We start from the raw sequence: 23,929 nt of genomic DNA on the forward strand, positions 1-23,929 counted from the left end.
GCCTTGGCCCAAGGGCCTACAGGCCATCGTGGCCCTTGTATGGGAGTCGGCCCCATGGAGACAGTGGGACCAGCTCATCCTCTCTCTCTCTGCCCAACACCCACCCTCCTCTTTGGATTGGGGGTCCAGAACCCTTGTGGATTTCTCAGAGCACCCCCATATCCTGCCTTTTACTCTACTCCTGGCATAGCCCCGGGAGGAGGCAGGGGGAGGTGGCCTCACCCCCGCTGTGTAGATGTGGAGCGTGGCCAGGAGGCGCCCTGGCAGGGCCCAGCTGACCCAGCCCGCACCCACCCCCGTCTGCACAGGAGGACGTCGCTCTGCTGAGGGAGCTGCATGTCAGCCACTACCGCTTCTCCCTCTCCTGGCCCCGGCTCCTGCCCACGGGCGTCCGAGGTGAGCTAAGGCCACCCTCTCCCTGCCCCAGAGCGGCCTCTTTTGGTCATGTTGGCTTGGTGGGGACACCACACATCCTGGGTGGGGAGAACAGCTCACAAGCACAGTTTCCCCAGCAGCATCACGGATTCCGAAGGTAGCTGGGCTCAGAAGTCCCCAACCTTTTTGTCACCAGGGACTGGTTTTGTGGAAGAAAAATTTTCCACAGATGGTTTTGGGGGATGGTTTTGAGATGATGCAAGCACATTACATTTACTGTGTGCTTTCTATTTTTATTACATCAGCTCCATCTCAGATCATTAGGCATTAGATCCTCAAGGTTGGGGACCCCTGGCTTGACTCCCAGGAGTAGCTCTTCAACCATCTGAGACCCAAGTGCTGGTGGACTGAGTGTGCCTTCAGGCCTGCAGAAAGCTCCAGGGTCCCGGCATAGTGCACTGCAGAAAGCCAGCATCCTTTCTCATCACATCCCTTTTTATTTCCCCCTCAGCTGACGGGGTGAACAGAAAGGGAATCCAATTCTACAGTGACTTCATCGATGCCCTTCTGAAGAGCAACATAACCCCCATCGTGACCTTGCACCACTGGGATCTCCCACAGGTGAGGCTGTGCAGGTTCAGAGGCCCAAGGGGAAGCTCAGCTCAGCAGGAGGGAGCCTGCTCTGGGCACTTGGGTTGGCCAAGGTCGGGGCAAATCCTGGAGTCTGGGCTCTGGCTCAGGATAGGAAGATGGCAGGAAGTGAAGAAGAAATCTCAACTTATCCATGGCAGGGAAGTCACACTGATTTAACTGATGTTTGTAATAAGTGGTAAGGGCAGATTCTGATGTTTCCCAAAACATTTAACCGAGAAGCAACAACTCAAACTCACAAAGAAAGAAGTCTCTTTTGAGTAAGAGTTCATGGAATTTACACGTTTGTTTAGCCTTTCTTTCCCTAGTTTGTTAGAATTAGCACTGTTTGTGCTTGTACATAAGCACCCTTGGGACTTTACTGGAGGTCCAGTGGTTAAGACTCGGTGCTCCCAATGCTGGAGGCACAGGTATGATCCCTGGTCAGGGAATTAAGATCTCACATGCCAAAAATATATATATAAATTAATAAAAAATTTTACAAAAGATGAGCACCCCCACCTTCCCAAGTGATCTCTGTAAGAACCTCACTGTTAGACATCACTATTCAAGAAGTTTTCTCGTTTGTTCAACAAGGCTCCTCAGAGCCCAGCTGGCAGAGGAGTCGTCTCTGTACCTCCCTGTGACACACGGTGGTGGGAGGTCAGAGGGCAAGACATTGGCTTCAGGGAGGTGTGAGGGAGAAGATGGAGTTCCATCGACGCTTTGGAGGGTTGGGCGTGAGGTGGGAGGAAGGCCTCTGAGCTGGGGCTGGGATTGTAGGGCAGGCTTTGGGGAGGTGAACTGGAAACCATCTTCCAACTTCTTCCCTGGTTAATCACTGTCACTGCCCCTTTAGCATTCCCTCAGACCCTCCAAGACGAGTTCAGTAGGCAATCTTGACGGAGCGATGAATCTTGGGGAAATCTCGCATGATGAGCTGATGCCCTTGGGTGGGAGAGAGCCCTCCCTTGAAGGAAGCAGCACTGCTCTCATGACAGGCTTCTGGGAGGTTTCTGAGACCTGCATGGCCCTCAAAATTCTAACCAGAGTTCTCACTCCCAGCATTGTGTCTTATTTCTTCTTATAATCAAGATTCTTTTCTCATGATCAGATCTCTTTCCTCTGGCAGTTTTTCTTAAATACTCATTCCATACAGTTCTTTTTAAGCATGAGAATCTCAAACTTTCTCTGCTTCCTTCCTCTTGTTTGTATAAGGTATAATATGTCTCCATATTTCTCTACAGTTAAACACTCCAACTATCTTCCCATCTTTTCTCTCTCTCTTTACTGGGGTGTAGGCGCTTTACAAAGTTGTGATATTGTGTATGTTTCTGCTATAAATGAAGTGGATCAGCTATATATATACACATATGTTCCCTCCCTCTTGGACATCCCTCCCGCCTGACCCATTCCACCCCACTAAATCCTCAAGTTTTAATGCCTGAGACCCTGCATCTTTGCTCCCCTTTCCTCTAAACATCCTCTGTAGCTCCAATCAGCCAAGTTTCTTCCACAAACTTGGCCCATTGACCCCAAAAGTCTTTTCTGGAGACGGACCCCTGGGGCACCTGCTTCTCTCTCCATCCCTCTGTTTGCAGCTGCTCCAGGCCAAGTACGGCGGGTGGCAGAACGTGAGCATGGCCAACTACTTCAGTGATTATGCCAACCTGTGCTTTGAGGCTTTTGGGGACCGTGTGAAACACTGGGTTACTTTCAGTGATCCTCGGGTAAGCAGACCCCTGCTCCAGGTGGGAAAACCCACTTTCCAGCCAAGAGTGCACCCTGTCACTTCTAACACGTCCTGTGGTTCTCACTTGCCATCCCTGCAGACAATGGCAGAAGAGGGCTACGAGACGGGCCACCACGCACCTGGCCTGAAGCTCCAGGGCACGGGCCTGTACAAGGCGGCACATCATGTCATTAAGGTGAGGTGGGTCCTTCTGGGAGTGAAGGCCAGGGTCAAAGTGGAGCGGTGAGCGCCAGTGACAGCTAAGCCTGCCCCAGGGGCCCGAGTCTGAGCCCAGTCCTCTGCCACCTCGCGCCTTCACACCTGTGCACCATTCCCTTCCCTTCCATCTATGAGCGTCCACGAGGGAGGGTCCCATCCAGTGCTCTGCTGGACACTGTGGCTCAGATGCCAGGACGGCTCCCTAGAGCTAGCAGTCTGGAGCACATGAGTGTGAAAACTTGTCACCTACAGGTCTAAACTGCCTTGTGGGGCATGGTGACAGGAGGAAAGGGGGATGACAGTGAGCTAGGGGAGAAAATCTGTGCAGGACCAGAAGTAAGAGGAGGTTGGTGAAGGACAGCAGTAGGAAGGCGTTAGGAATGCTTGTCTGATAGCGCGGACTTCAAAGGATCTGGAGTTTTTGGAGGAGGAAGGAGAAATCATTTGGAAGCAACAACAAAGAGCAAGGCAGACACTCTCCTAAGGTATGTGGGGTGTGAGGGAAGAACAGTGGCATCTGCTGGCAAGAGTTGCAGGGGCTGCAGGGGTCTGCAGGGGCAGCCAGGCTCAGTTAGGGCGGAAGCTGAGCAGGACACGGGGGAGATGCTGATGGTGAAACCACCAGAAAGGCCTGAGAAGTGGGGAAGGGAATGGGCCCCATTCCAGGACATATATGAGGGTCCAGGTGACGGATGCAAGGCATGAGGGGGTGGCCCCCGATGGTCTCTCAACAGAAGGTGGACACTCTGATCAAGCGGGCAGGCAAGGGACCACTGGAGACATACCAGACCCTCAAATTCATATCAGCAAGAGAACTTTCTCATTCTTTCCCTATTTAGCTTAGGATTTCTTTAACTGTGAATATTTAAAGGGCAGAGCTCTGAAGACATCAGCGGGTCCCTGGGGGAGAATGTGGAGAGAAGGCAGCTTGGCACATTTTGCATTCTATTTCTCAAGACTGTTTCAGATGCTTGGTGTTTTCCTAATTTCCTGAGTACGTATGCTGAAAGCAATGCCTAGTGACAGCACAGGACAACCAAGAACAAAACAGACACGTTAGCAAAAATCTTAGAAACAATGAATAACACAAAGTGGTGGCTTATGAGTTCATGCCAGATTTAGACCAAGTTTCTTCCGTAGTACAAAGAAAATGGAAGGCAGAGGAAGCGAGACTATGGATTGGGCTAATCACTGCTGGACTCATGAAAAGGATAAAACTTAAAATGATCTCGAGTTAGAAAGGAGAGAAGGCCCACCTTGGGTTGAAAGGGAGGAGAGAAATGGATAAGGTGGGCACCTCTGATGGACTCCTTTCTCTTTCAGGCCCACGCCCAGGTCTGGCACGCCTACAACGACACGTGGCGCAGCCAGCAGCAAGGTGAGTCCTGCCACCAAGAGCACCGAGAACAGAGTGACCCGGGGAGCAGTGTCATTCTGCCTGCCACCCCCTTCTCTTTCTTTTAAGGTCTGGTGGGGATTTCATTAAACTGCGACTGGGGGGAACCTGTGGACCTCAGTAACCCCAAGGACATAGAGGCTGCCGAGAGATACCTACAGTTCTGCCTGGGCTGGTTTGCCAACCCCATTTACACCGGAGACTACCCCCAAGTCATGAAGGACCATATCGGTGAGCCATGTCACCTTTTCAGACTCCAAATAGCACAGCAAGAGTATGGAGCTTGAGTGAAGGGACGGAAAGTCAGGGGGAGAGAAGAACACACGGGGCTGGTTTGGGTGAAGCACTCAAGGGATAACCCAGCCCCCAGAGGATTGAGAACTGGTTATTTGAACTGGAAGGGTGAGGGACATCCAAACAAGTTTCCGACCTGGAAAATGAGAATATCAGAATCCAGGGGAAAAGCAGCCAGCAATTCTCGAAGCAGCTCTCTTCTGTGCTCCATTGTCCTGTCTCCTCCTCTCCACTCCACTCCACCCAGATGCAGCGAAGTAGGGGTGAGCAGTCAAAGGCACGGCCTTGGGTGGGCTCAGTCCTATTGCTGGTTCTTTTTGTCCCTTGAGGAGTACTTTCCAAGTTCTGGTGTCCACAGCGTCAGAGAAGAGAATAAAGACAATGCTATAATTCCAATGTTTTTAATTGCCACTTCATAGAAAACTGCAAATAAAATGGATTGAAAAGTAGAGGATTTATCATCTTACCTGAAATCCAGAAAAGGGTGATCCACAAGTAGTTAACTCAGCCCTCAGGGATGTCTTTGGGAACCCAGATTCATCTTTCCGCTCTGGTACTTTTAGCTAACTCATTATCTACTTTCCAAGGCCACAAGATGGCTACAGGAGCTCCAGGCATCACATCTTTGAATATCAACACTCTGAAGCAGAAAGAAAGGGAATAGCACTATCATCTGTTTTTAAGAACAAGGAAAATCTTCCTAAGAAACAGCTTCTACTTCCAGCTGACTTCCCTTTGAGCCTCAGTTCAGTTCAGCTCAGTCACTCAATCGTGTCTGACTCTTTGCAACCCCATTGACTGCAGCACGCCAAGCCTCCCTGTCCATCACCACTCCTGGAGTCCATTCAGACTCATGTCCGTCGAGTTGGTGATGCCATCCAACCATCTCATCCTCTGTCGTCTCTTTCTCCTCCTGCTTTCAATCTTTCCCAGCATCAGGGTCTTTTCAAATGAGTCAGTTCTTTGCATCAGAACTGATGCCAAAGTATTGGAGTTTCAGCTTCAGCATTAGTCCTTCCAATGAATATTCAGGACTGATTTCCTTTAGGATGGACTGGTTGGATCTCCTTGCAATCCAAGGGACTCTCAAGAGTCTTCTCCAAGACCACAGTTCAAAAGCATCAATTCTTCGGTACTCAGCTTTCTTAATAGTTCAACTCTCATATACATACATGACTATTGGAAAAACCGTAGCCTTGACTAGATGGACCTTTGTTGGCAAAGTAATGTCTCTACTTTTTAATATGCTATCTAGGTTGGTCATAACTTTTCTTCCAAGGAGTAAGCGTCTTTTAATTTCATGGCTGCAGTCACCATCTGCAGTGATTTTGGAGCCCCCCAAAAATAAAGTCTGACACTGTTTCTACTGTTTCCCCATCTATTTCCCATGAAGTGATGAGACCAGATGCCATGATCTTCGTTTTCTGAATGTTGAGCTTTAAGCCAACTTTTTCACTCTCCTCTTTCATTTTCATCAAGAGGCTCTTTAGTTCCTCTTCACTTTCTGCCATAAGGGTGGTGTCATCTGCATATTTGAGGTTATTGATATTTCTCCCAGCAATCTTGATTCCAGCTTGTGCCTCATCCAGCCCAGCTTTTCTCATGATGTACTCTGCATATAAGTTAAATAAGCAGGATGACAATATACAGCCTTGACGTACTCCTTTCCCAATTTGGAAACAGTCTGTCCAGTTCTAACTGCTGCTTCCTGACTGCATAAAGGTTTCTCAAGTGGCAAGTCAGGTGGTCCGGTATTCCCATCTCTTTCAGAATTTTCCACAGTTTGTTGTGATCCACACAGTCAAAGGCTTTGGCATAGTCAATAAAGCAGAAATAGATGTTTTTTTCTGCAACTCTCTTGCTTTTTTGATGACCCAGCCAATGTTGGCAATTTGATCTCTGCTTCCTCTGCCTTTTCTAAAACCAGCTTGAACATCTGGAAGTTTACGGTTCATGTATTGCTGAAGCCTGGCTTGGAGAATTTTGAGCAATACTCTACTAGCGTGTGAAATGAGTGCAATTGTGCGGTAGTTTGAGCATTCTTTGGCATTGACTTTCTTTGGGATTGGAATGAAAACTGACCTTTTCCAGTCCTGTGGCCACTGCTGAGTCTTCCAAATGTGCTGGCATATTGAGTGCAGCACTTTCACAGCATCATCTTTTGGGATTTGAAATAGCTCAACTGGAATTCCACCACCTCCACTAGCTTTGTTCGTAGTGATGCTTCCTAAGGCCCACTTGACTTCACATTCCAGGATGTCTGGGTCTAGGTGAGTGATCACACCACTGTGATTATCTGGGTCGTGAAGATCTGTTTTGTACAGTTCTTTGTCCCCTTTGTGCCTCAGGGGACAGAATTGTCATTAGCCCCAAGGTACCCTCTACCACCAGGACTAGAGCCTCAGAAGCTGTGGGTGGGGGGATGGGGGACTAAGACTTACAGAAAGGATGTAGCCCTCAGAAAGAGGGTGAGAACACAGAAGCAGACCAGCATGGGACTACTGGGTAGGCAACCAGCAGCGTCCAGCCAATCTAAAACATGTAACTGTGATTTGGTTTCGCCTCCCTAGAAAAAGGCAACGAGGACAGTGAAATAGATTAAAATCTCATGCATCAACATTGTTTTAATGTTTGACTAAGAATGTTTGCATCAATGTGTCAAAAATTTCCCCTTCTAAAGGGGAAATGTATCAGACCATTTATCAGACTTCTCTAGAAGAGTTGGCAGCAAGTTCTAATTCCAACTTGGTCACTAACCAGTGAGTGATTCTGGGCAAGGTGCTTCACCTTTTCCTGTCTCAGTCTCTCATCTAAAAATGAAGGGATTAGTGTCTATAAATTGTTACTGTGGCCACATTGAGAATGCAAGTTTTGCTTCCACTGTTGTTATTCTGTTGAAGTGGTGAGTGAGACTGGTAACATTCCGCTAGGCTAATGAGTAAAAATTGGATAGAACAAGACTTTTCAATATTAGAAAAGATTAAGGAATATATAGCAATGTACTTGCTATCTTTAACTTCAAGGGTCCTAAAATAAATTGTTTGAGGAAACTGGATCTCAAAGATTACAGGTGGGGAATTTTGAAGTGTGTATCTATTCCAATGGAGATCAAAGAGGCCCAACTAAAAGAACTGTGGGCTGACTGACAAGACAGCTGTGGATTGAGCAAATCTTTCTGAAAGGGCTGTATTATCTTGGAAATTATGACTGGAGGAACTAAGGTGATTGCCAGTGGAAAGAACCAGAACATGTGGAATTCCTTTAAAATGTATTGACTTAAAATAATTGTGCCTATGTTACACATTAAAAAAAAAAAAACTTTACAGTTAAAAAAAGTGAAGGGATTAGAGAAAATAATCTCTAAAAATCTTTTGACAACAACCAGTTCTGTGACACATCTGTGCATATACACTCAAAATCTTGAGAAAATCACTCCTGAAGATGTGTAAGAAAAAAGCCCTCATATGGGACAGTGCCCACGTGGAACATTCCTACACCCCATCATTCACATGCTGTGTTTGCTCTCTCAGGACCTTCAGAAGCCACTGCAGGTGCCACAGGACTGTACTAAAGAACCAAACTGATTATTTATCCTAGAGAAGTTCTTGGGCTTAAGGTCAATAAACCTAGACCCCACCAACTCCAACTCTGATAATTCAAGTAAGAACAGGGCTCAATTTTTCCTTTATACAATGTGGAAAGAAGGATCTTCTAAGTAGTTTTTTCTTTTTCTTCCTCCAGCATTATTGACTATAGTTGACAAAACAGTTAATATTTTCTTTAGTAGTGAAAGCACTCTGCCTGAAATCTCATTCGCAAATTACTTCCAGGCATCTCTGAAGCATTCATTCACAATAAATACATAAAGAAAGGTAATTCTAGACCAGTATTGTGCAACAGAACCTTTGGTGATCATGGGAATGTTCTACATGTCCTATACCTGTGCTGTTCAATATGAGAGCCTGTAGCCAGTTGTGTCTATTTAAATTCCAATCAAACAAAATTAAAAGTTCCATCCTTCAGTGACTGAGTTGAAGATGCAGTCAACATTAGCCGTATTCCAATAGCCACATATGGTGAGTGGTTATTGTAGTAGACACTACAATAGGGGTGGCAATTCCTAGTTTTTCTCAAGTTCTTAAATATAACTGAAAATAATTTTAATATTTGAATGCATTTAATAATACAATCTTTTCATTCATTTAATCTAAGCCAGTAACCTCTTTGGAAACATTTTTATGACTGCATTTTTAGTTATCAACTCATATAAAAATGTTACTTTCCTTTATACATTGACTTAAACTTTTTTTGAGTAGTTTATACAAGGACATGTTTCAAAGTATATCTTTTAAACATCTAGTTGTAGTTCCCAAAAAACAGAACGAAACAGAATGATGTAAAAACATAGATGATGGTGAGGGTCATAACAGGGAGGATGACGGCCATTTACTAAGCTTCCTATGAATAAAGTCTTAACCTGAGCACTCAATTTATATGTTTTGGAGGCAGCAAATTTCTGACCTTAATTTATGTCTTTCCTTTAAGCCTCAAACTATGGAACTTGTCTCTAAAACATTTTTTGAACATAATGGTGAACCTACCCTTACGATGGTACAAACATCAATGTTAGTGTAGAAAACTAGAAAATTTTGGGTTAAGCTTCCTTCCCTCCCCTACCTCACTGTTCCTATCCTCCCCAGAAGGAAGTACTTTCAGAGATGGATTGTGCTGATAAGCAAAAAACACTGCTGCTTGGTATGTGTACTTACGTATATACTCATAACGCTCTGCATCTTTGTTTCACTCGAGCGTCCATCTTGGCACTCATCTATGCTGGTATATGAAACACCGCCTCATTCATTCCAATGGCTGCAGAGTGTGGCACTGATGTAACACATCCCATCACTTACTAATCAGTCTCTCCTGACAGACCTTCAGGTTGCTTCCAATCTTTTGCTAATGAAGATCCTTGTACATACATCCTTTTACATGAGTAGTGTAGGATAAGTAGATTTGAATCGGTCAGTGAAAGGACATACACTTTTACAATTTTGAAAGTGAGGACACTGCCCAACACAGAGGTGGTACCAGCTACCACCACCACAGGCCTGAACATGACTGTCTCTCCCCCACTTGCCAGAGTACCACTGGCCTCCAGTTCCCTTCCAAGAGGCAGACAAAATTACCAATTTTTGATGTAAGGAATAACCTAGTTCTACTTTTTTTCCAGATAGCTGCACAATTTCCCATACACCACTTACTGAGTAATCTGTGAAAATATAACTTTTAAGCAATATGAACTGAAAAATTTTTGGCTAGCATTCCAATGAAGAAATTCCAGTTTGAAAGGCTAAGATGGTAATTTCCATGCTGATGCATTCCAAAGCCCAGGATCTGGATATTGGCTTTCATGTCAACACACCAGTATCATCGTGGTACCTGACAACAGAATGACTGTGAGAAAATAAAACTTGGTTAAGTTCTACTTTTTTCTCTCATTAGGAAGAAAGAGTGCAGAGCAAGGCCTGGAAATGTCGAGGTTGCCAGTGTTCTCACTCCAGGAGAAGAGCTACATTAAAGGCACATCTGATTTCTTGGGCTTAGGCCATTTTACGACTCGGTACATCACGGAAAGGAACTATCCTTCTGGCCAGGGGCCCAGCTACCAGAATGATCGTGACTTAGTAGAACTGGTTGACCCAAACTGGCCTGATCTGGGATCTAAATGGCTATATTCTGTGCCATGGGGATTTCGGAGGCTTCTCAACTTTGCTCAGGTGACTACATTAAGCTGAAGGACATTTTTTACCTGAATTCATGTTTTTACAGCATAAGCTCAGGTGCCTACATTTTAAAGTTAATTAAAAAACCCAGTTACACTTCAGAAGCTACTAGATACAGACTTTAAAGAAAGACTAATGTGGACTTTCTTGGTGATCCAATGGTTAAGATTCTCAACTTCCATTGCAGAGGGCACAGGTTCAATCCTTGGTCAGAGAACTAAGATCCCACATGGTACACAGCATGACCAAAAAAAGATGAATGTTTACTAATAATCATATATAGAGATCATATACATGGTTGTTATATCTTATATAAATTCATGTAATATGCATATATATCATATATAACAATATATGATATGTGATACAGATATTATATACATTTATAAATAAATTTCAAAAATACTTATTTTTCTGCTCTTCTCACCTATAATGGAATATATGGACAAAAACAAGACCTGAAGTATATTTTCTCCAAAATGATGGCTTGTCAAGAAATGAATTCTTCTGAGACTTCCCTGGTGGTTCAGTGGCTAAGGCTCCATGCTTCCAGTCCAGGGATGCAGGGGGCACAGGTTCAATTCCTGGTCAGGGAACTAAGATCCCATTTGCTTCATGGTGCGGCCAAAAATAAATATACATGCATATATATATATATATAATTTTTTCCTATATGAGCTTGCCTTCTGCCTACATTCATCTCTAAATAAACATGCTAACTGGCAGCTGCTAAACACCAATTAGAATATGGCAGGCTTCAATATGTGTTGCCATGATTCCTTTCAGACTCAGTACGGCAATCCACTCATATATGTGACAGAAAATGGAGCGTCTCAAAAATTACACTGTACCCAATTGTGTGATGAGTGGAGAATTCGATATCTTAAAGGATACACAAATGAAATGCTAAAAGGTAAGATACAAACTGTCTTCACATCTCTTTTTATTCAATTTGGGCAAAATTTGATAACAATTGATTAAAACTTTCTAAATCGCATAAATGAAAATATTTAAGGTTATCTTCACAATACTATTTTTCAAAGAAAATAAAACATATTCAAAATGGAATAAAATGTCTTTGCAGCTATCAAAGATGGTGCTAATGTAAAAGGGTATACTTCCTGGTCTCTGTTGGATAAGTTTGAATGGGAGAGAGGATACTCAGATAGATATGGATTCTACTATATTGATTTCAACAAGAAAAATAGGCCGCGCTATCCAAAGGCTTCAGTTGAATATTACAAGAGGATTATCACTGCCAATGGGTTTCCCAATACGAGAGAGGTAGGAATAATTCTCGATGTTATTCTTTCTGGATTTTAGAACTAGGTAACTGGAGTACAGAGTTTAGCAAGCACCTCACAGGGGTATCTGGGAACAGGGCCCGGTGTTTTTCCCCCTCCTTGCTTATTTGCTTGGAATGGGGGTAAGGACAATGCAATCCTAGCACACAGAGCATTAAGAGCAGACTAGGGTTATTAAATTTTTTCCTTTCTCTTCCCACCAAATGGCACAGCAATACAAGTGCACTGTTTCCAAAATGAGATTAAAATAGTAAAAAATATTCTGTAAAACCTCCCATTTTCTAAAACCTACACATTTTGCTATCAGCTCTCTATTCTCTATGCTGTTGCACCCAATGGCAGGGAATGTAAGTTGTAATTTAGAGTGTCTTAATTCTTTTGAAAAAAATCTCACTTGTTCATCAACATTCTTTTAGGCTGAGCCTAGTTGGACTATAAATAGAAGCAGTGACTGATGGTTATCAGGTATTCACTATTTTTGCATTAGTAGAAAAGATAGTAATGCATTATTAGAAAAAGATAGCTAGATTATAATAAAAACTGCTCTTTAGCTCCCTCACAATGATGCATAGGCGTTCAATAAATATTAACTGATTTAAACTATAAGCAGATTCTTGGAAAAATTTTTACCCCACAGTATTCCAAAAATGATTTCAAACAGTGCAAACATAGTCTAAGACAACTTTACTTACCAAGTGGGTTTTTATTAGGTGGAAAGTTGGTACTTCAAAGCCTTGGAAATTTGCTCTATCAACAACCAGATGCTTGCTGCAGGTGAGTTTAATTCTTTGATAATTAAACCATGTAATTAACATATGTAGTGGTATTACCAAAACTCAAAATGTGGACACACCTTAAGTCAATCTTCCAAAACCACATGATTAGAAATGGACTTTTTTCCTTTACTTTGTAGCAATGTCAAATTTCTATCAGCATTTAAAATATTTTCTAAAATGTTCTTTTCATGAAAAAGAAATATTTTATCTACTCTAGTTTGATTCTGAATGATAGTGTAAATTTATAAATCTACTATTGTTATAGTGGGCTGTTGGAAGGAGGCAGAAATTCAACCATTCTACCAAATGGAATGAAGAAAAATCCACAAATACTCTAGACATTATATTCACTCACTCAGCAAGTCATTATTAAAGTCACTATTGGCTCAAGGGTGTTTTAACCCCAGGGACATAGCAATAAACAAAACAAGGTCCTTGCTCTCACAGAAGGCATTTCTAATGCAATAGGATCTAAAAGGGTCAGAGATGTTGCATAAGCAGGATAGTAAACAAGCATCAAGAAATGCCAAGCATATCATGTTTCTCTGTAGTCTGTCTTTACGTATCAGGGGCTTCCTTTGTAGCTCAGTCTGCCTGCCTGCAATCAAGGAGACCCGGGTTTGATTCCTGGATCGGGAAGATCCCCTGGAGAAGGAAATGGCACCCCACTCCAGTACTATGGCCTGCGAATCCCATGGACAGAGGAGCCTGGCAGGCTACAATCCATGGGGTCACAAGAGTCAGAGATGACTTAGCAACTAAACCACCAAATATAAGGGCAACGAGAGAAATACACTTCCTGTTTTAACAAATTTTTTTTTACTGCTATGCACATTTAAAAAATTCATCTTTAATGTGGTATCAGAGGTGGAAAATGCTAGCTCAAATCCTACCAACTCAGCTATTTTTACAGGCCAATATACCACTGTCCCTTCCCCCTCTCATCTAAATAATCAAGCAACAATAAAGATGTATATTTTATTAAATTAAAATAATAAAGAAACATGATGTAGAATTTACTACTGAGCCCATGAGCTCCATGAGAATAGGGTCTGGGCCTTACTTATCTCAGCAACCAAGGGTACCTGGCACAAAACCTAAAAGCAGGCATTTCGTAAATGTCTACTACAATATTAGTGCACATGAAATAATGTTTATCATTTAACTCTTAAAATTATTTAGCTATGGTAAGAATTACCATAAGCATTTTCAATATAGAAATTCCTATACCTCTGAACTGATACCTATTAAGATATACAATCACACCTTTCAGTTCAGGTCAGTTGCTCAGTCGTGTCCCACTCTTTGCGACCCCATGAATTACAGCATGCCAGGCCTCCCTGTCCATCACCAACTCCTGGAGTTCACTCAAACTCACATCACACCTTTGAAAGGCTGCAAATATTTCTCAAGAAATTTTTTTTTCTCCTAAATCCCTCCAATGAGTCCACGGCCATACCACCCTGAACGTACCCAATATCATCTAAATCACCCCAGTGAGAATTATAGAAGCTGAGGAATATGGCTGCTAATATTCTGAGTAAGCACAAGCATTAACATACATATAGACTTTATTATAGTACTGAAGAACCAAAAGTCAGCATTCTTTACCCATATTTTCTAAAGTATCTCACGAAGCCCTTACACAATTTTTTATACATTTAATATACCAGGTTCTCTTTTTTATAGCAAATGAGAATTAGCAAGTGTGATGATGCCATGTTCCAAGTTTTTCCGGACAGCTGAAGCTTTTCAGGATGAAGCTGCATTCGCCTTCTAATCTGCCGTGTTGGTCTCTCCCCTCCACTGCAGAGCCTTTGCTAAGTTACATGCAGATTGTGACGGAGATCGTGGTACCGACAGTCTGCACCCTCTGTATACTAATCGCTGCAGTTCTCCTGATGCTTCTCCTGCGGAGTCTGAGCTGAGACGCGGTCACCTGTTTTGCAGCCACGTCTTTCAGAGAGAACCATCAGGATCTTCCTCAGCTTCTTTCCCCTTTTTCTCCTTTAAAGGCTCAGGCACATCTCTGTTTTCAGGTTTTGTGATAATTACCTTCCATTACCTCTGTCCATTTTTTGGGGGGAGGGGGGAGTTAGAGCTAGGATTTAAGAATTAGAAAATTAAGTGTAAATGAAATAAAAATCACCTGTAATCTCACCCTTCTCAAAGTCAATGTTAGTATTTTGCTGTATATCATGCACTGATTTTTATTTTGCAGAAAGGGATCATACTGCACAAATGGTTTTATGATTTATCTCATTTTAAAATCTGTCCTGGGGACTTCCCTGGTGGTCCAGTGGTTAACACTTCCACTTTCCACTGCAGGGGGTGCAAGTTTGATCTCTGGGGGGAAGCTATCCCACATGCCTTGTGGCCAAAAAAACTCAAAAACATAAAAAATAAAAATGAAAAATAAAATCTGTCTGGAAATATTATTTTAATGTAGAAATGATTACCACATTAGGACTGTGCTACATATGACAAAGTCAGTCCTTTAGATAACAACGCTTTCAGGCCATCATGCGAAAGCACTAGACGTGGACTCAGTAAATGAGGATGTGGGCTTCTCTAGAGAAACTTTCTTATGCTAAATGAGCATCCTTTACTCACTGAAATACCTCAAAGAAATGCTATATACTTAATTCGTGTATCTTCTCTGTAACTGGATAGTTTTTTAAAAGTCCATTTTATTCTTAACTATGCTAAAATGCTAAAATTAATATCCATTTATTGGGTATAAAACACAGCTTAAGGAAAACTCATTCACTATCTGATTCTATTTAGCACTGGTGAAACACAAAAACAGTTAGATCATAGAAAGGGTTATTCCATTCATTCTTTTGGTTAATACTATCTCAAGTTAAACCTTTTAAAAAGGAACTTACATCTGGGGGTTAGTCCTACATTTGGGATGAGTTACAACTCATCCCAAAGTTTCACAAAACTTTGCTTTCAATGTCAAGTCAACATGCCTGTTCAAGGTTTTTCTGTTCCATCAACGGTTTTGAAACCAAACTCTCTACTATATATACAGATTTCAGATGCAAAGACATTATCACTCAAAAAATTGTTTTTTTTCATTTCTCTGGTTTTAGGATTAAACTGTCAGTTGACTATGACAGCTTCTTTCAACTACAGAAGGTAGAAAGGAAATTAGACTTGCACAGCTAACACCTGGTAAGCCTTTTATGTGATTACTAATAATTCATATTTCAAATGTATTAAGTCAGCATTTATGTCATAGAAAGGAAAAAAGAAAAAGCATAAGGTACTTAGGACATTATCAAGTATTTTCAGAGAATAAAGAATGAACATACTACCTTACAGAGGGCCCCAGCAGCACACCTCACTTGAAATGCACCTGGCTGCAGGTAACCATGCTAGTAAAGGATAGCCTTTCTTCCAAGCTACCGTTTAATGTTAATTCAGAAAAGTCTATAACCAGAGAGAGAGAGAGATCAAAATCAATTACCAGCCAGCTTTTCTACTAAGTTACTGCTGAATTTTACAATAATCAAGAGGTGGTCTGAATGATGTGTCTTCTACCTGAACAGAACCTGCTAGACAAAAATCAGCAAAGACAATTTCTTTAAATGGTTAACCTTCTTGATGCACTGAAAACAATGACTAAACAAACTAAGAGGGCTTCCCTGGTGGCTTAGTGGTAAAGAATCCACCTGCCAATGCAGGAGACATGGGTTCAATCCCTGGTCCAGGAAGATGTCACGTGCTGTGGAGTAACTAAGTCTCTGCGACACAAGTACTGAGCCTGTGTTCTAGAGCCCGGGAGCCACAAGAGAAGCCATGACAATGAGAAACCCACCCACCACAACCAGAGGAAGGCCCCCTCTCACTGCATTTAGAGGAAAAAAGCCTGAGAGGCAATGAAGACCCAGTATAGCCAAAAATAAAAACTAAACACTAATAAAAAAAACCTAAGAGATTTTTAATTATATATTTTGGGGACTTTCCTGGCAGTCCAGTGGTTATGACTCCGTGCTTCCACTGCAGGCTGCCCAGGTATGATCCTTGGAAAGGGACTAAAATCCCACAAAATGTGTGGGGTAGTATAAAAAAAAAAAAGATGTGTTTTAAATATGACAACCTACTGCTTTAGTTTTTGTGCCTCTTTTGCTACAGTTAAACAATTTTCTTTTTCTAATCATAATATATATTTCAGAAAACATTTTCTACTTAGGATTTATAGTCTTAGAGCTAGAAACACATCCATTTTTTTTTCTCCTGAAGACTGTTGTATTTCAAAAATAAATGATACAATTAACATTTAGACAAGACCATGTCCACTTCCTTGTGGGTCAACATTTTGGTTTTTAGATTCCCACCATTACCAGCAACCATCTGCCGAGCACCCACCAGGTGGGTAGCACTCTACTGGACACTTTTTCTCCCCCATTAACTCCAAGTCATTATTCTCTCTTCCCAGGGCAGCTAAAAGTATACTTCTCTCTCTTCAGTCTTTCTGCTTTTGATGTAAATTGTCTTATTCAAGAGCACCATACCATTAGGTATCTTGAAAAGCTAGTATTTGACCTAAGTGCTCAGTCCAGTGAAACAGAAAGTCTAATTTTGTAAATGCCTATAATCTTTGGCCAAAAATAAATGATTTACTGGGCTTTAATATTTACAGCTGAAGCTTTGTGTGAATAATCTATGACTTTTACAAATGAGGTCCTCCTTCAACAGTGGGTCTTCCTTTGCGCCAAAGGTCACTGAATAATTTCTAGACAAACACATCAATAACACATGATGGGTAGAAGAAGTAATAAGGTTCAAGTCAAATGGAGTTTGAGTGTGTTTCCAATCACACAAATATATGATTTCATAAAAATTCCGTATTTTCATAAAAGAAGTCACTGGACCAATACATTAGCAAATAGATTTAACTCTCCCGTTCAAAATATCTTGCATTCTTTTTTGAAGTATCAAAGACTCTAGAAGATAGGTTCTGTATACTTCACTTACTCAGCATCATTGGAAAAGGTGTTTAATCTTGTTTAAAAGGTGTTTAATCTTATATTAATCTCCTAACAGAGGTTTAATCTTCAGGTAATAAATTTTAAAATGGCATTTTTGAAAAATATATCACATTTATTCAAGTATTTTAAACTTTTAAAATCATAAATAAAATTATAAATAAAATAATAAATCACCTTTAAGTAAAAAAAAAACAAAACTGAAACAAATGTAGATAAAATGTTTAAACTGATGATCTTTAACCTTTGTTGGCACAATGAAATCACCTGGAGAACTTTAAAAAATCTGATGTCCAACGATTGATTCACTTGGTTATTAGGGCTTTAAAGGCTCCCCCTCCAGTGTTCTTGCCTAGAGAATCCCAGGGATGGGGGAGCCTGGTGGGCTGCCGTATCTATGGGGTCACACAGAGTCGGACATGACTGAAGCGACTTCAGCAGCAGCAGCAGCAGATGATTCTAATGATCAAAGCTGAGACCCACCCCTGACCTCATCATTCCACACCTCAGGGTCAAGTTTAATCGTCTTTTCAGAGGTTCTTCTATGCTCCGGGTTTATATTTTGCTACTGTAAACAATACCACAATTAGTAATCTGGTCAAAATTTTATTTTGGTGGATACCACCCTCCACAGAAGCCATACAACTCGACATTCCAGCCAGCAGTGTGTAAGATCTCCCCAAATCCTGGCCAGCATGGTGACACCAAACCTGCTGATCTTTGCTAATCTGACAGGTGAGAGTATCTACATAATATAAATTTGCATTTCTCTTATTATATGTGAGGTTGAGCATCTTTTATTCTTAAGATTACACTTGAATTTCCTTTTTGGTAGTGGTGGTGGTTTTAGTCACTAAGTCAAGTCTGACTCTTGAGACCCCATAGCCTGTTAGCCTTGAGACCCTTGTTAGCCTGCCAGGCTCCTCCTTCCACAGGATTTTCCAAGCAAGAACACTGGAGTGGGTTGCCACAGTACATATTACTTGCTCATTTTTCTTCTTCCTGATTTGAAAGTTCTTTATATACTGGGAAATGTCACCCCTTTTCTGAAAATGAGCTACAAATTTGTTTTCCTAGTTTATCATCTGTCTGTTGTTTAACCTCTGGCATTTTTTGCCAGGCAGAAATTTACTTTTATATAGTTCATTTTTAATCTTTTATAGGCTCCAGCTTTTATATCACACTTAGAAAAGAAAAGATAGCACAATTTTAACTGATGGTTCTTAGGAAATTTCAGTTTCTTTAGGACTTTTACAGTTCAGCCATGTGAATCAAAATGTTTCTATTCTACTTTAGAGAAGTTTCCATTACATCTGAATCAAAACATATTGGGTGTGTAGGAGGGGAGAGTAAACAATTTCTGGAAATAATTTTGCAACTTATCAATCACTGTAATACAACTATTTGTGTTCCCAGCCTTTCAAATTCTTCTTGAATTCTACCGTAAAACTATCAGATTTTATTTTGGATATCTCTGTAATATTTCAATCAGCCATTTAAGACATACAAATAAGACATGACAGCCTCACACAATCCATGTGCACAGAGACAATAGTTTTTACAGGTGCTTATTGAAGGAGGAAGACTCAGTGGGGTAGCTAATTATACTAGGCACAAAGAGACATCCTTTCATGGACACACACCACCTTGGATATACAATACTAGAAATCTCAACCCTTATTTAAGATACAGAGACGGTATTAGGGCAGAAATGTCACCACTGTTTTAAACAGTACACACAAGGGTGAAGTATGAGCTAGCATTTCATTTTTTTTTCCTCAAGGTATTTCCATTTCATAACCTATTTTCACACCTATGTCCCTATTGCTTGGCCTCTTTTAATAAAATTTCCTCTAGGCAGGAAAATGAGAAAAAGCACTCTTTCATGATTTTTTTTTTTTTCCAAATAAAGAGGTTTATATCTAGAGTTCAAGAAAATTATTTAAAACTAGGCACAAGGGCTCTAATAATAATCTCTATTAGTAAAATTTAGTTTATTTTCTACTCGAATAATTTACATGAATAGACTACAAACCACTTTACCAGGTCTATGAAAATTCAGATGGTCTACAGGTGGGCTATCACTCAGTTGCCAAACTGTTTTCACCGTCTTTTGACCACTATTTATTTCGACTCTCCATTTCTGTGGCTTCTCACTAAGGAAAGAAAAAAATATCAAAGAAAAAACAATCCAATTCCTTCTTGGTATAGTTGAAGTCCTTTTGCAATAAACACTGAGGAAGAAGAGGTGGAGAGGTCACAATTTCCACCCTTAAGAAGCACAGTCAAAAGAGGTAGAGAAACAAGAATATAAACAATAACAATTTGGTGCAGCCATTACTGAAAACAGTATGGCGATTCCTTAAAAAATACTAAAAATAGTTACTAGATGACCCAGCAATCCCACTCCTGGGCATATACCCAGAAAAGACAAAACCTCTAATTTGAAAGGATACGTGCACCCCAATGTGCAGGGCAGCACTATTTACAATAGCAAGCAACCTAAGTGTCCCTCAGCAGATAACGGATAAAGAAGATGTGGTGCACACGCGCACACACACGGGCTGCTACTCAGCCACAGAAAAGAATGGAACACCATCGCAGCATTATGGACGGACCTCGAGATCATCACACTGAGTGGGGTAAGTCAGACAAAGACAAAGGTATGATATCACTTACTTGTGGAATCTAAATAACAACACAAATGAACTTATTTACCAAACAGAAATAAACACACAGACATAGAAACAAACTTGGTTACCAAAGGAGAAAGGCGTGTGGGAGGGATAAATTGGGAGTACAGAATTAACAGATACTATATATAAAAGAAATATAGGCCACTATATCTAAAAGAAATAAATAGCAAGGATCTACTATATAGCACAGGGAACTATATTCAATATCATATAATAACCTATAATGAAAAAGAATCTGAAAAAAATACGTATGTATAACTGAATTACTCTGCTAATATACCTGCAACTAATACAATACAGTTTTTATCAACTATATTCAATAAAAATAAATAATAATAATTCTGAAAAATGTTGTAATAGAGAAATATCAGATACAAGAGGGGGCCATGAACGAGAGGTAATTTGACTTAGATTGGGACTGCAGAGTTGAAAAAGAATCCTCAGAGATGGTGGCCTTTGAGCTGAGCCTGTAATGAAATTAGGAGCAGTTAGTTAGACAGAAAAGATCCAGGATGAAGAACAGACATGGGTGGAGGCACAAAACACTCTCAGGTAAGCACATGTGGTGCCTGAGGAAATGCAAGAACACAGGGCCTCTGACTCGAAGAGACATGGCACATGGAAGGTGTGGTGGCACATGGGCCGGAAAGGCCGAGGACAGGCACAGTCCACACTGAGAGATGAAACTCTATCCTGAAGGTAAGGGAGCCATTTAAACAGAAGGAAGTCATGGTGGGATCTGAATTTCAGGAAGATCACTTTGGTGGTGACACAGAGAAGGAAGTTAATGGAGGCAAACACAGCAGCTAGGAAAAAGAATTGTACTGTACTTAGTCCAGGGATGAAATGAGCAGATGTGAAATATTCAACACATGCAAAGGTGCAGAGAAAGGAACAGATTTAAGAGCTTCCAAGGAGGTCAGGACTTGGGAATCATTTCAAGGAGGGAGAAAGTGACAGCAATGAGTGGAAGATACGGCCAAGGTTTATGCTTTGGGCATTGGATGAAGACTAATGATGGCTACTTGAGAGGAAACACAGGAGGAGGAAAAGTGTTGGGAAGGGGAGTGAACAGGTGGGATTTAGAGTCTGAACCACCTACAGGACATTGAAGCTGGAGACAAAGGTTATGAATTACCATTAGCCCAGAGGAACTGAAGATTGGGATGTAAACACCATCACCTAGTGAAGACAGAAAGTAAGAAAAGAGGGCAGATGGTGGAGTTCTGGTGGACACTCACATATGAATAAAGCAAAGGACGGAGAATTTGAAAAGAGAACCACTCTCAGCCTTGGGGGTGGGCCAGAGAGGTACAGTTAAAATTAAGACAGGTGCTGCAGAGCAGCTAAGCCCATGCACCACAGCTACCGAAGCCTGAGCGACCTAGAGCCTGTGTTCCGCAACAAGGGTAGCCACAGCAATGAGAAGCCTGGATATCACAGCAAAGAGTGGCCCCCTGCTCACTGCAACAAGAGAAAGCCCGAGCACAGTGACAAGGACCCAGGGCAACCAAAAATAAAGAAATTTTAAAAATTAAGACAGAATGTGATGTCAAGAAAACAAAGGAAGGGGATGGGTTCAAGAAAGCAGTAGTGTCAAATGCCACGGAGCACTACAAACGCTTACAGGAGAAAGAACTGGTGGGCTAGCTAGTTACCTAAGGGGACAAAAACACTCTTCTCCTGGAAAGCATTGTCTGGATTTGCCAATTAGAAGGCCACTGGCAACTTCTGATTAACGATTTCAGGCAAGGGATGAGGTTTGGCTAAGAGGGAACTATACAGAGGAAGGGTATAAAGAGAGCAGTTTTAGTATGAAAGAAATTTCAAGTCTACTGTGTGCTGAGAGAAGAGTCAGGAAGACCACGATTTGAGGCAACCTCAGTGTCTGCATGGATGGCCAGTCTTAGCCTCAGTTCCATCCCTCTGAAATCCCAAATACCAAATCCTTCCCTCACTCCCACAGCCACGTCTTTGACTTGTCGTCAGTTCAGTTCAGTCGCTCAGTCGTGTCCAACTCTTTGAGACCCCATGGACTGCAGCATGCCGGGCTTCCCTGTCCATCACCAACTCTTGGAGTTTACTCAAACTCATGTCCATCAAGTCAGAGATGCCATCCAACCATCTCATCCTCTGTCATCCCCTTCCCCCACCTTCAATCTTTCTCAGCATCAGGGTCTTTTCCAATGAATCAGTTCTTCACATCAAGTGGCCAAAGTATTAGAGTTTCAGCTTCAGCATCAGTCCTTCCAATGAATATTCAGGACTGATTTCTTTTAGGATGGACTGGTTGGCTCTCCTTGCAGTCCAAGGGACTCTCAAGAATCTTCGCCAATACCACAGTTCAAAAGCATCAGTTCTTCGGTGCTCAGCTTTCTTTACGGTCCAACTCTCACATCCATATGACTACTGGAAAAACAATAGCTTTGACTAGATGGACCTTTGTCGGCAAAGTAGTCTCTGCTATTTAATATGCTGTCTAGGTTGGTCATAGCTTTTCTTCCAAGGAGCAAGTGTCTTTTAAATTCATGGCTGTAGTCACCATCTTCAGTGATTTTGGAGCCCCCCCCGCCAAAGTCTCTATTTCCATTGTTTCCTCATCTATTTGCCATGAAGTGATGATGGGAGCAGATGCCATGATCTTAGTTTTTTGAATGTTGAGTTTTAAGCCAACTTTTTCATTCTCTTTCACTTTAATCAAGAGGCTCTCTAGTTCTTCACTTCCTGCCATAAGGGTGGTGTCATCTGCATATCTGAGGTTACTGATATTTCTCCTGGCAATCTCACCCCGGCATTTCTCATGATGTACTCTGCATATGTTAAATAAGCAGGGTGACAATATACAGCCTTGACGTCTTCCTTTTCCTATTTGGAACCAGTCTGTTGTTCCATGTCCACTTCTAACTAATGCTTCTTGACCTGCATACAGATTTCTCAGGAGGCAAGTCAGCTGGTCTGGTATTCTCATCTCTTTTCAGAATTTTCCAGTTTGTTGTGATCCACACAAAGGCTTTGATGTAGTCAATAAAGCAGATGTAGATGTTTTTCTGGAACTCTCTTGCTTTTTTGATGATCCAATGGATGTTGGCAATTTGACCTCTGGTTCCTCTGCCTTTTCTAAAACTTGTCGTCACCTGATCCCTTTTTTCCCAATCTGTCACTTCCCTTCTGGCTAAAGTTTCTGCCCTGTTCTGTGAAGAAATTACAAATTCAGAGAAAAATGAACATAGCAGACCAAAAGTCTACAGAGAGCGGATCAAAGGCCTGGGAGAAGGGAGAGGTAGGAAGGACTCTATCAGACTATGTTCAGAGAATGGGAATCAGATGATTCTGGTTTCAGAGAAGAAGCAGGCCTGGGTCATGAGGTGCCATGGAACAGACAAGGAAATTGGAATCATGGCTGGTGAGGTATGATTTAATGGTTAAATTGCTTACTTTTGATATAAGTCTTTAACAGCAGTTGGTCTGACTGGCAGCTGAAAAATGTGCTGCTCATCAAGAGGATTTTGTTCATAATATTTTATGCAGGATCTAAAGAGAAAAAAAAATTCACTTTAAAAAAATGAATAGTGGACATACTGCTCATAAATATGAAATACATTTTAGTTGAGCCCAAGTAAAGGTGTAAGTGGGGAGAAAGGTATCAGAAAGATAAAGTCAGGCAAAAGAGAGACAAAGATACAGCCTCCACTGTTTTCCAAGTATGGGGAATTAAAGAGTTAACTCA

General features: G+C 41.6%; 2 protein-coding genes across 5 annotated transcripts in view; one reads left to right on the forward strand and one right to left on the reverse strand.

Moving 5' to 3' along the window:
- The first annotated feature begins 2,615 nt into the window (after nucleotides 1-2,615).
- On the forward strand, nucleotides 2,616-14,471 carry LCTL (lactase like). The gene is made up of 9 exons (XM_040225811.1): nucleotides 2,616-2,735; nucleotides 2,838-2,933; nucleotides 4,280-4,334; nucleotides 4,422-4,583; nucleotides 10,149-10,423; nucleotides 11,216-11,342; nucleotides 11,514-11,713; nucleotides 12,444-12,507; nucleotides 14,322-14,471. Exons 1-9 carry the CDS (start codon nucleotides 2,646-2,648, stop codon nucleotides 14,435-14,437), a joined length of 1,185 nt encoding a protein of 394 aa, XP_040081745.1. The 5' UTR covers nucleotides 2,616-2,645; the 3' UTR covers nucleotides 14,438-14,471.
- Nucleotides 13,312-23,929, reverse strand: part of ZWILCH (zwilch kinetochore protein) — a 42,722-nt gene continuing 32,104 nt past the window's right edge. For 3 of the 4 annotated variants that reach the window (XM_040225805.1, XM_040225804.1, XM_040225809.1), the window contains exons 16-19: nucleotides 23,638-23,733; nucleotides 19,550-19,662; nucleotides 15,833-15,947; nucleotides 14,063-14,610 (exon numbers count right to left, since the gene is read on the reverse strand). In XM_040225805.1, coding sequence (XP_040081739.1) covers nucleotides 15,859-15,947; nucleotides 19,550-19,662; nucleotides 23,638-23,733 — 298 coding nt within the window. In that variant the 3' untranslated portion in view covers nucleotides 14,063-14,610; nucleotides 15,833-15,858. Of the gene's footprint in view, nucleotides 14,611-15,832; nucleotides 15,948-19,549; nucleotides 19,663-23,637; nucleotides 23,734-23,929 lie in introns of all 4 variants that reach the window. The other variant, XM_040225806.1, reaches the window with a different exon arrangement.

Source organism: Oryx dammah, unplaced genomic scaffold (assembly GCF_014754425.2).
Source record: "Oryx dammah isolate SB20612 unplaced genomic scaffold, SCBI_Odam_1.1 HiC_scaffold_26, whole genome shotgun sequence".
In the NCBI taxonomy this organism is placed as follows: Eukaryota; Metazoa; Chordata; class Mammalia; order Artiodactyla; family Bovidae; genus Oryx; species Oryx dammah.

Excerpts from the sequence above, each read along its gene's own strand:
- LCTL (XM_040225811.1), top strand. The coding sequence starts at position 2,646 with ATGGCCAACTACTTCAGTGATTATGCCAACCTGTGCTTTGAGGCTTTT. Across the intron at positions 10,424-11,215 it reads GGCTTCTCAACTTTGCTCAG|ACTCAGTACGGCAATCCACT; the intron begins GTGACTACATTA and ends GATTCCTTTCAG. Across the intron at positions 12,508-14,321 it reads CAACCAGATGCTTGCTGCAG|AGCCTTTGCTAAGTTACATG; the intron begins GTGAGTTTAATT and ends CCTCCACTGCAG.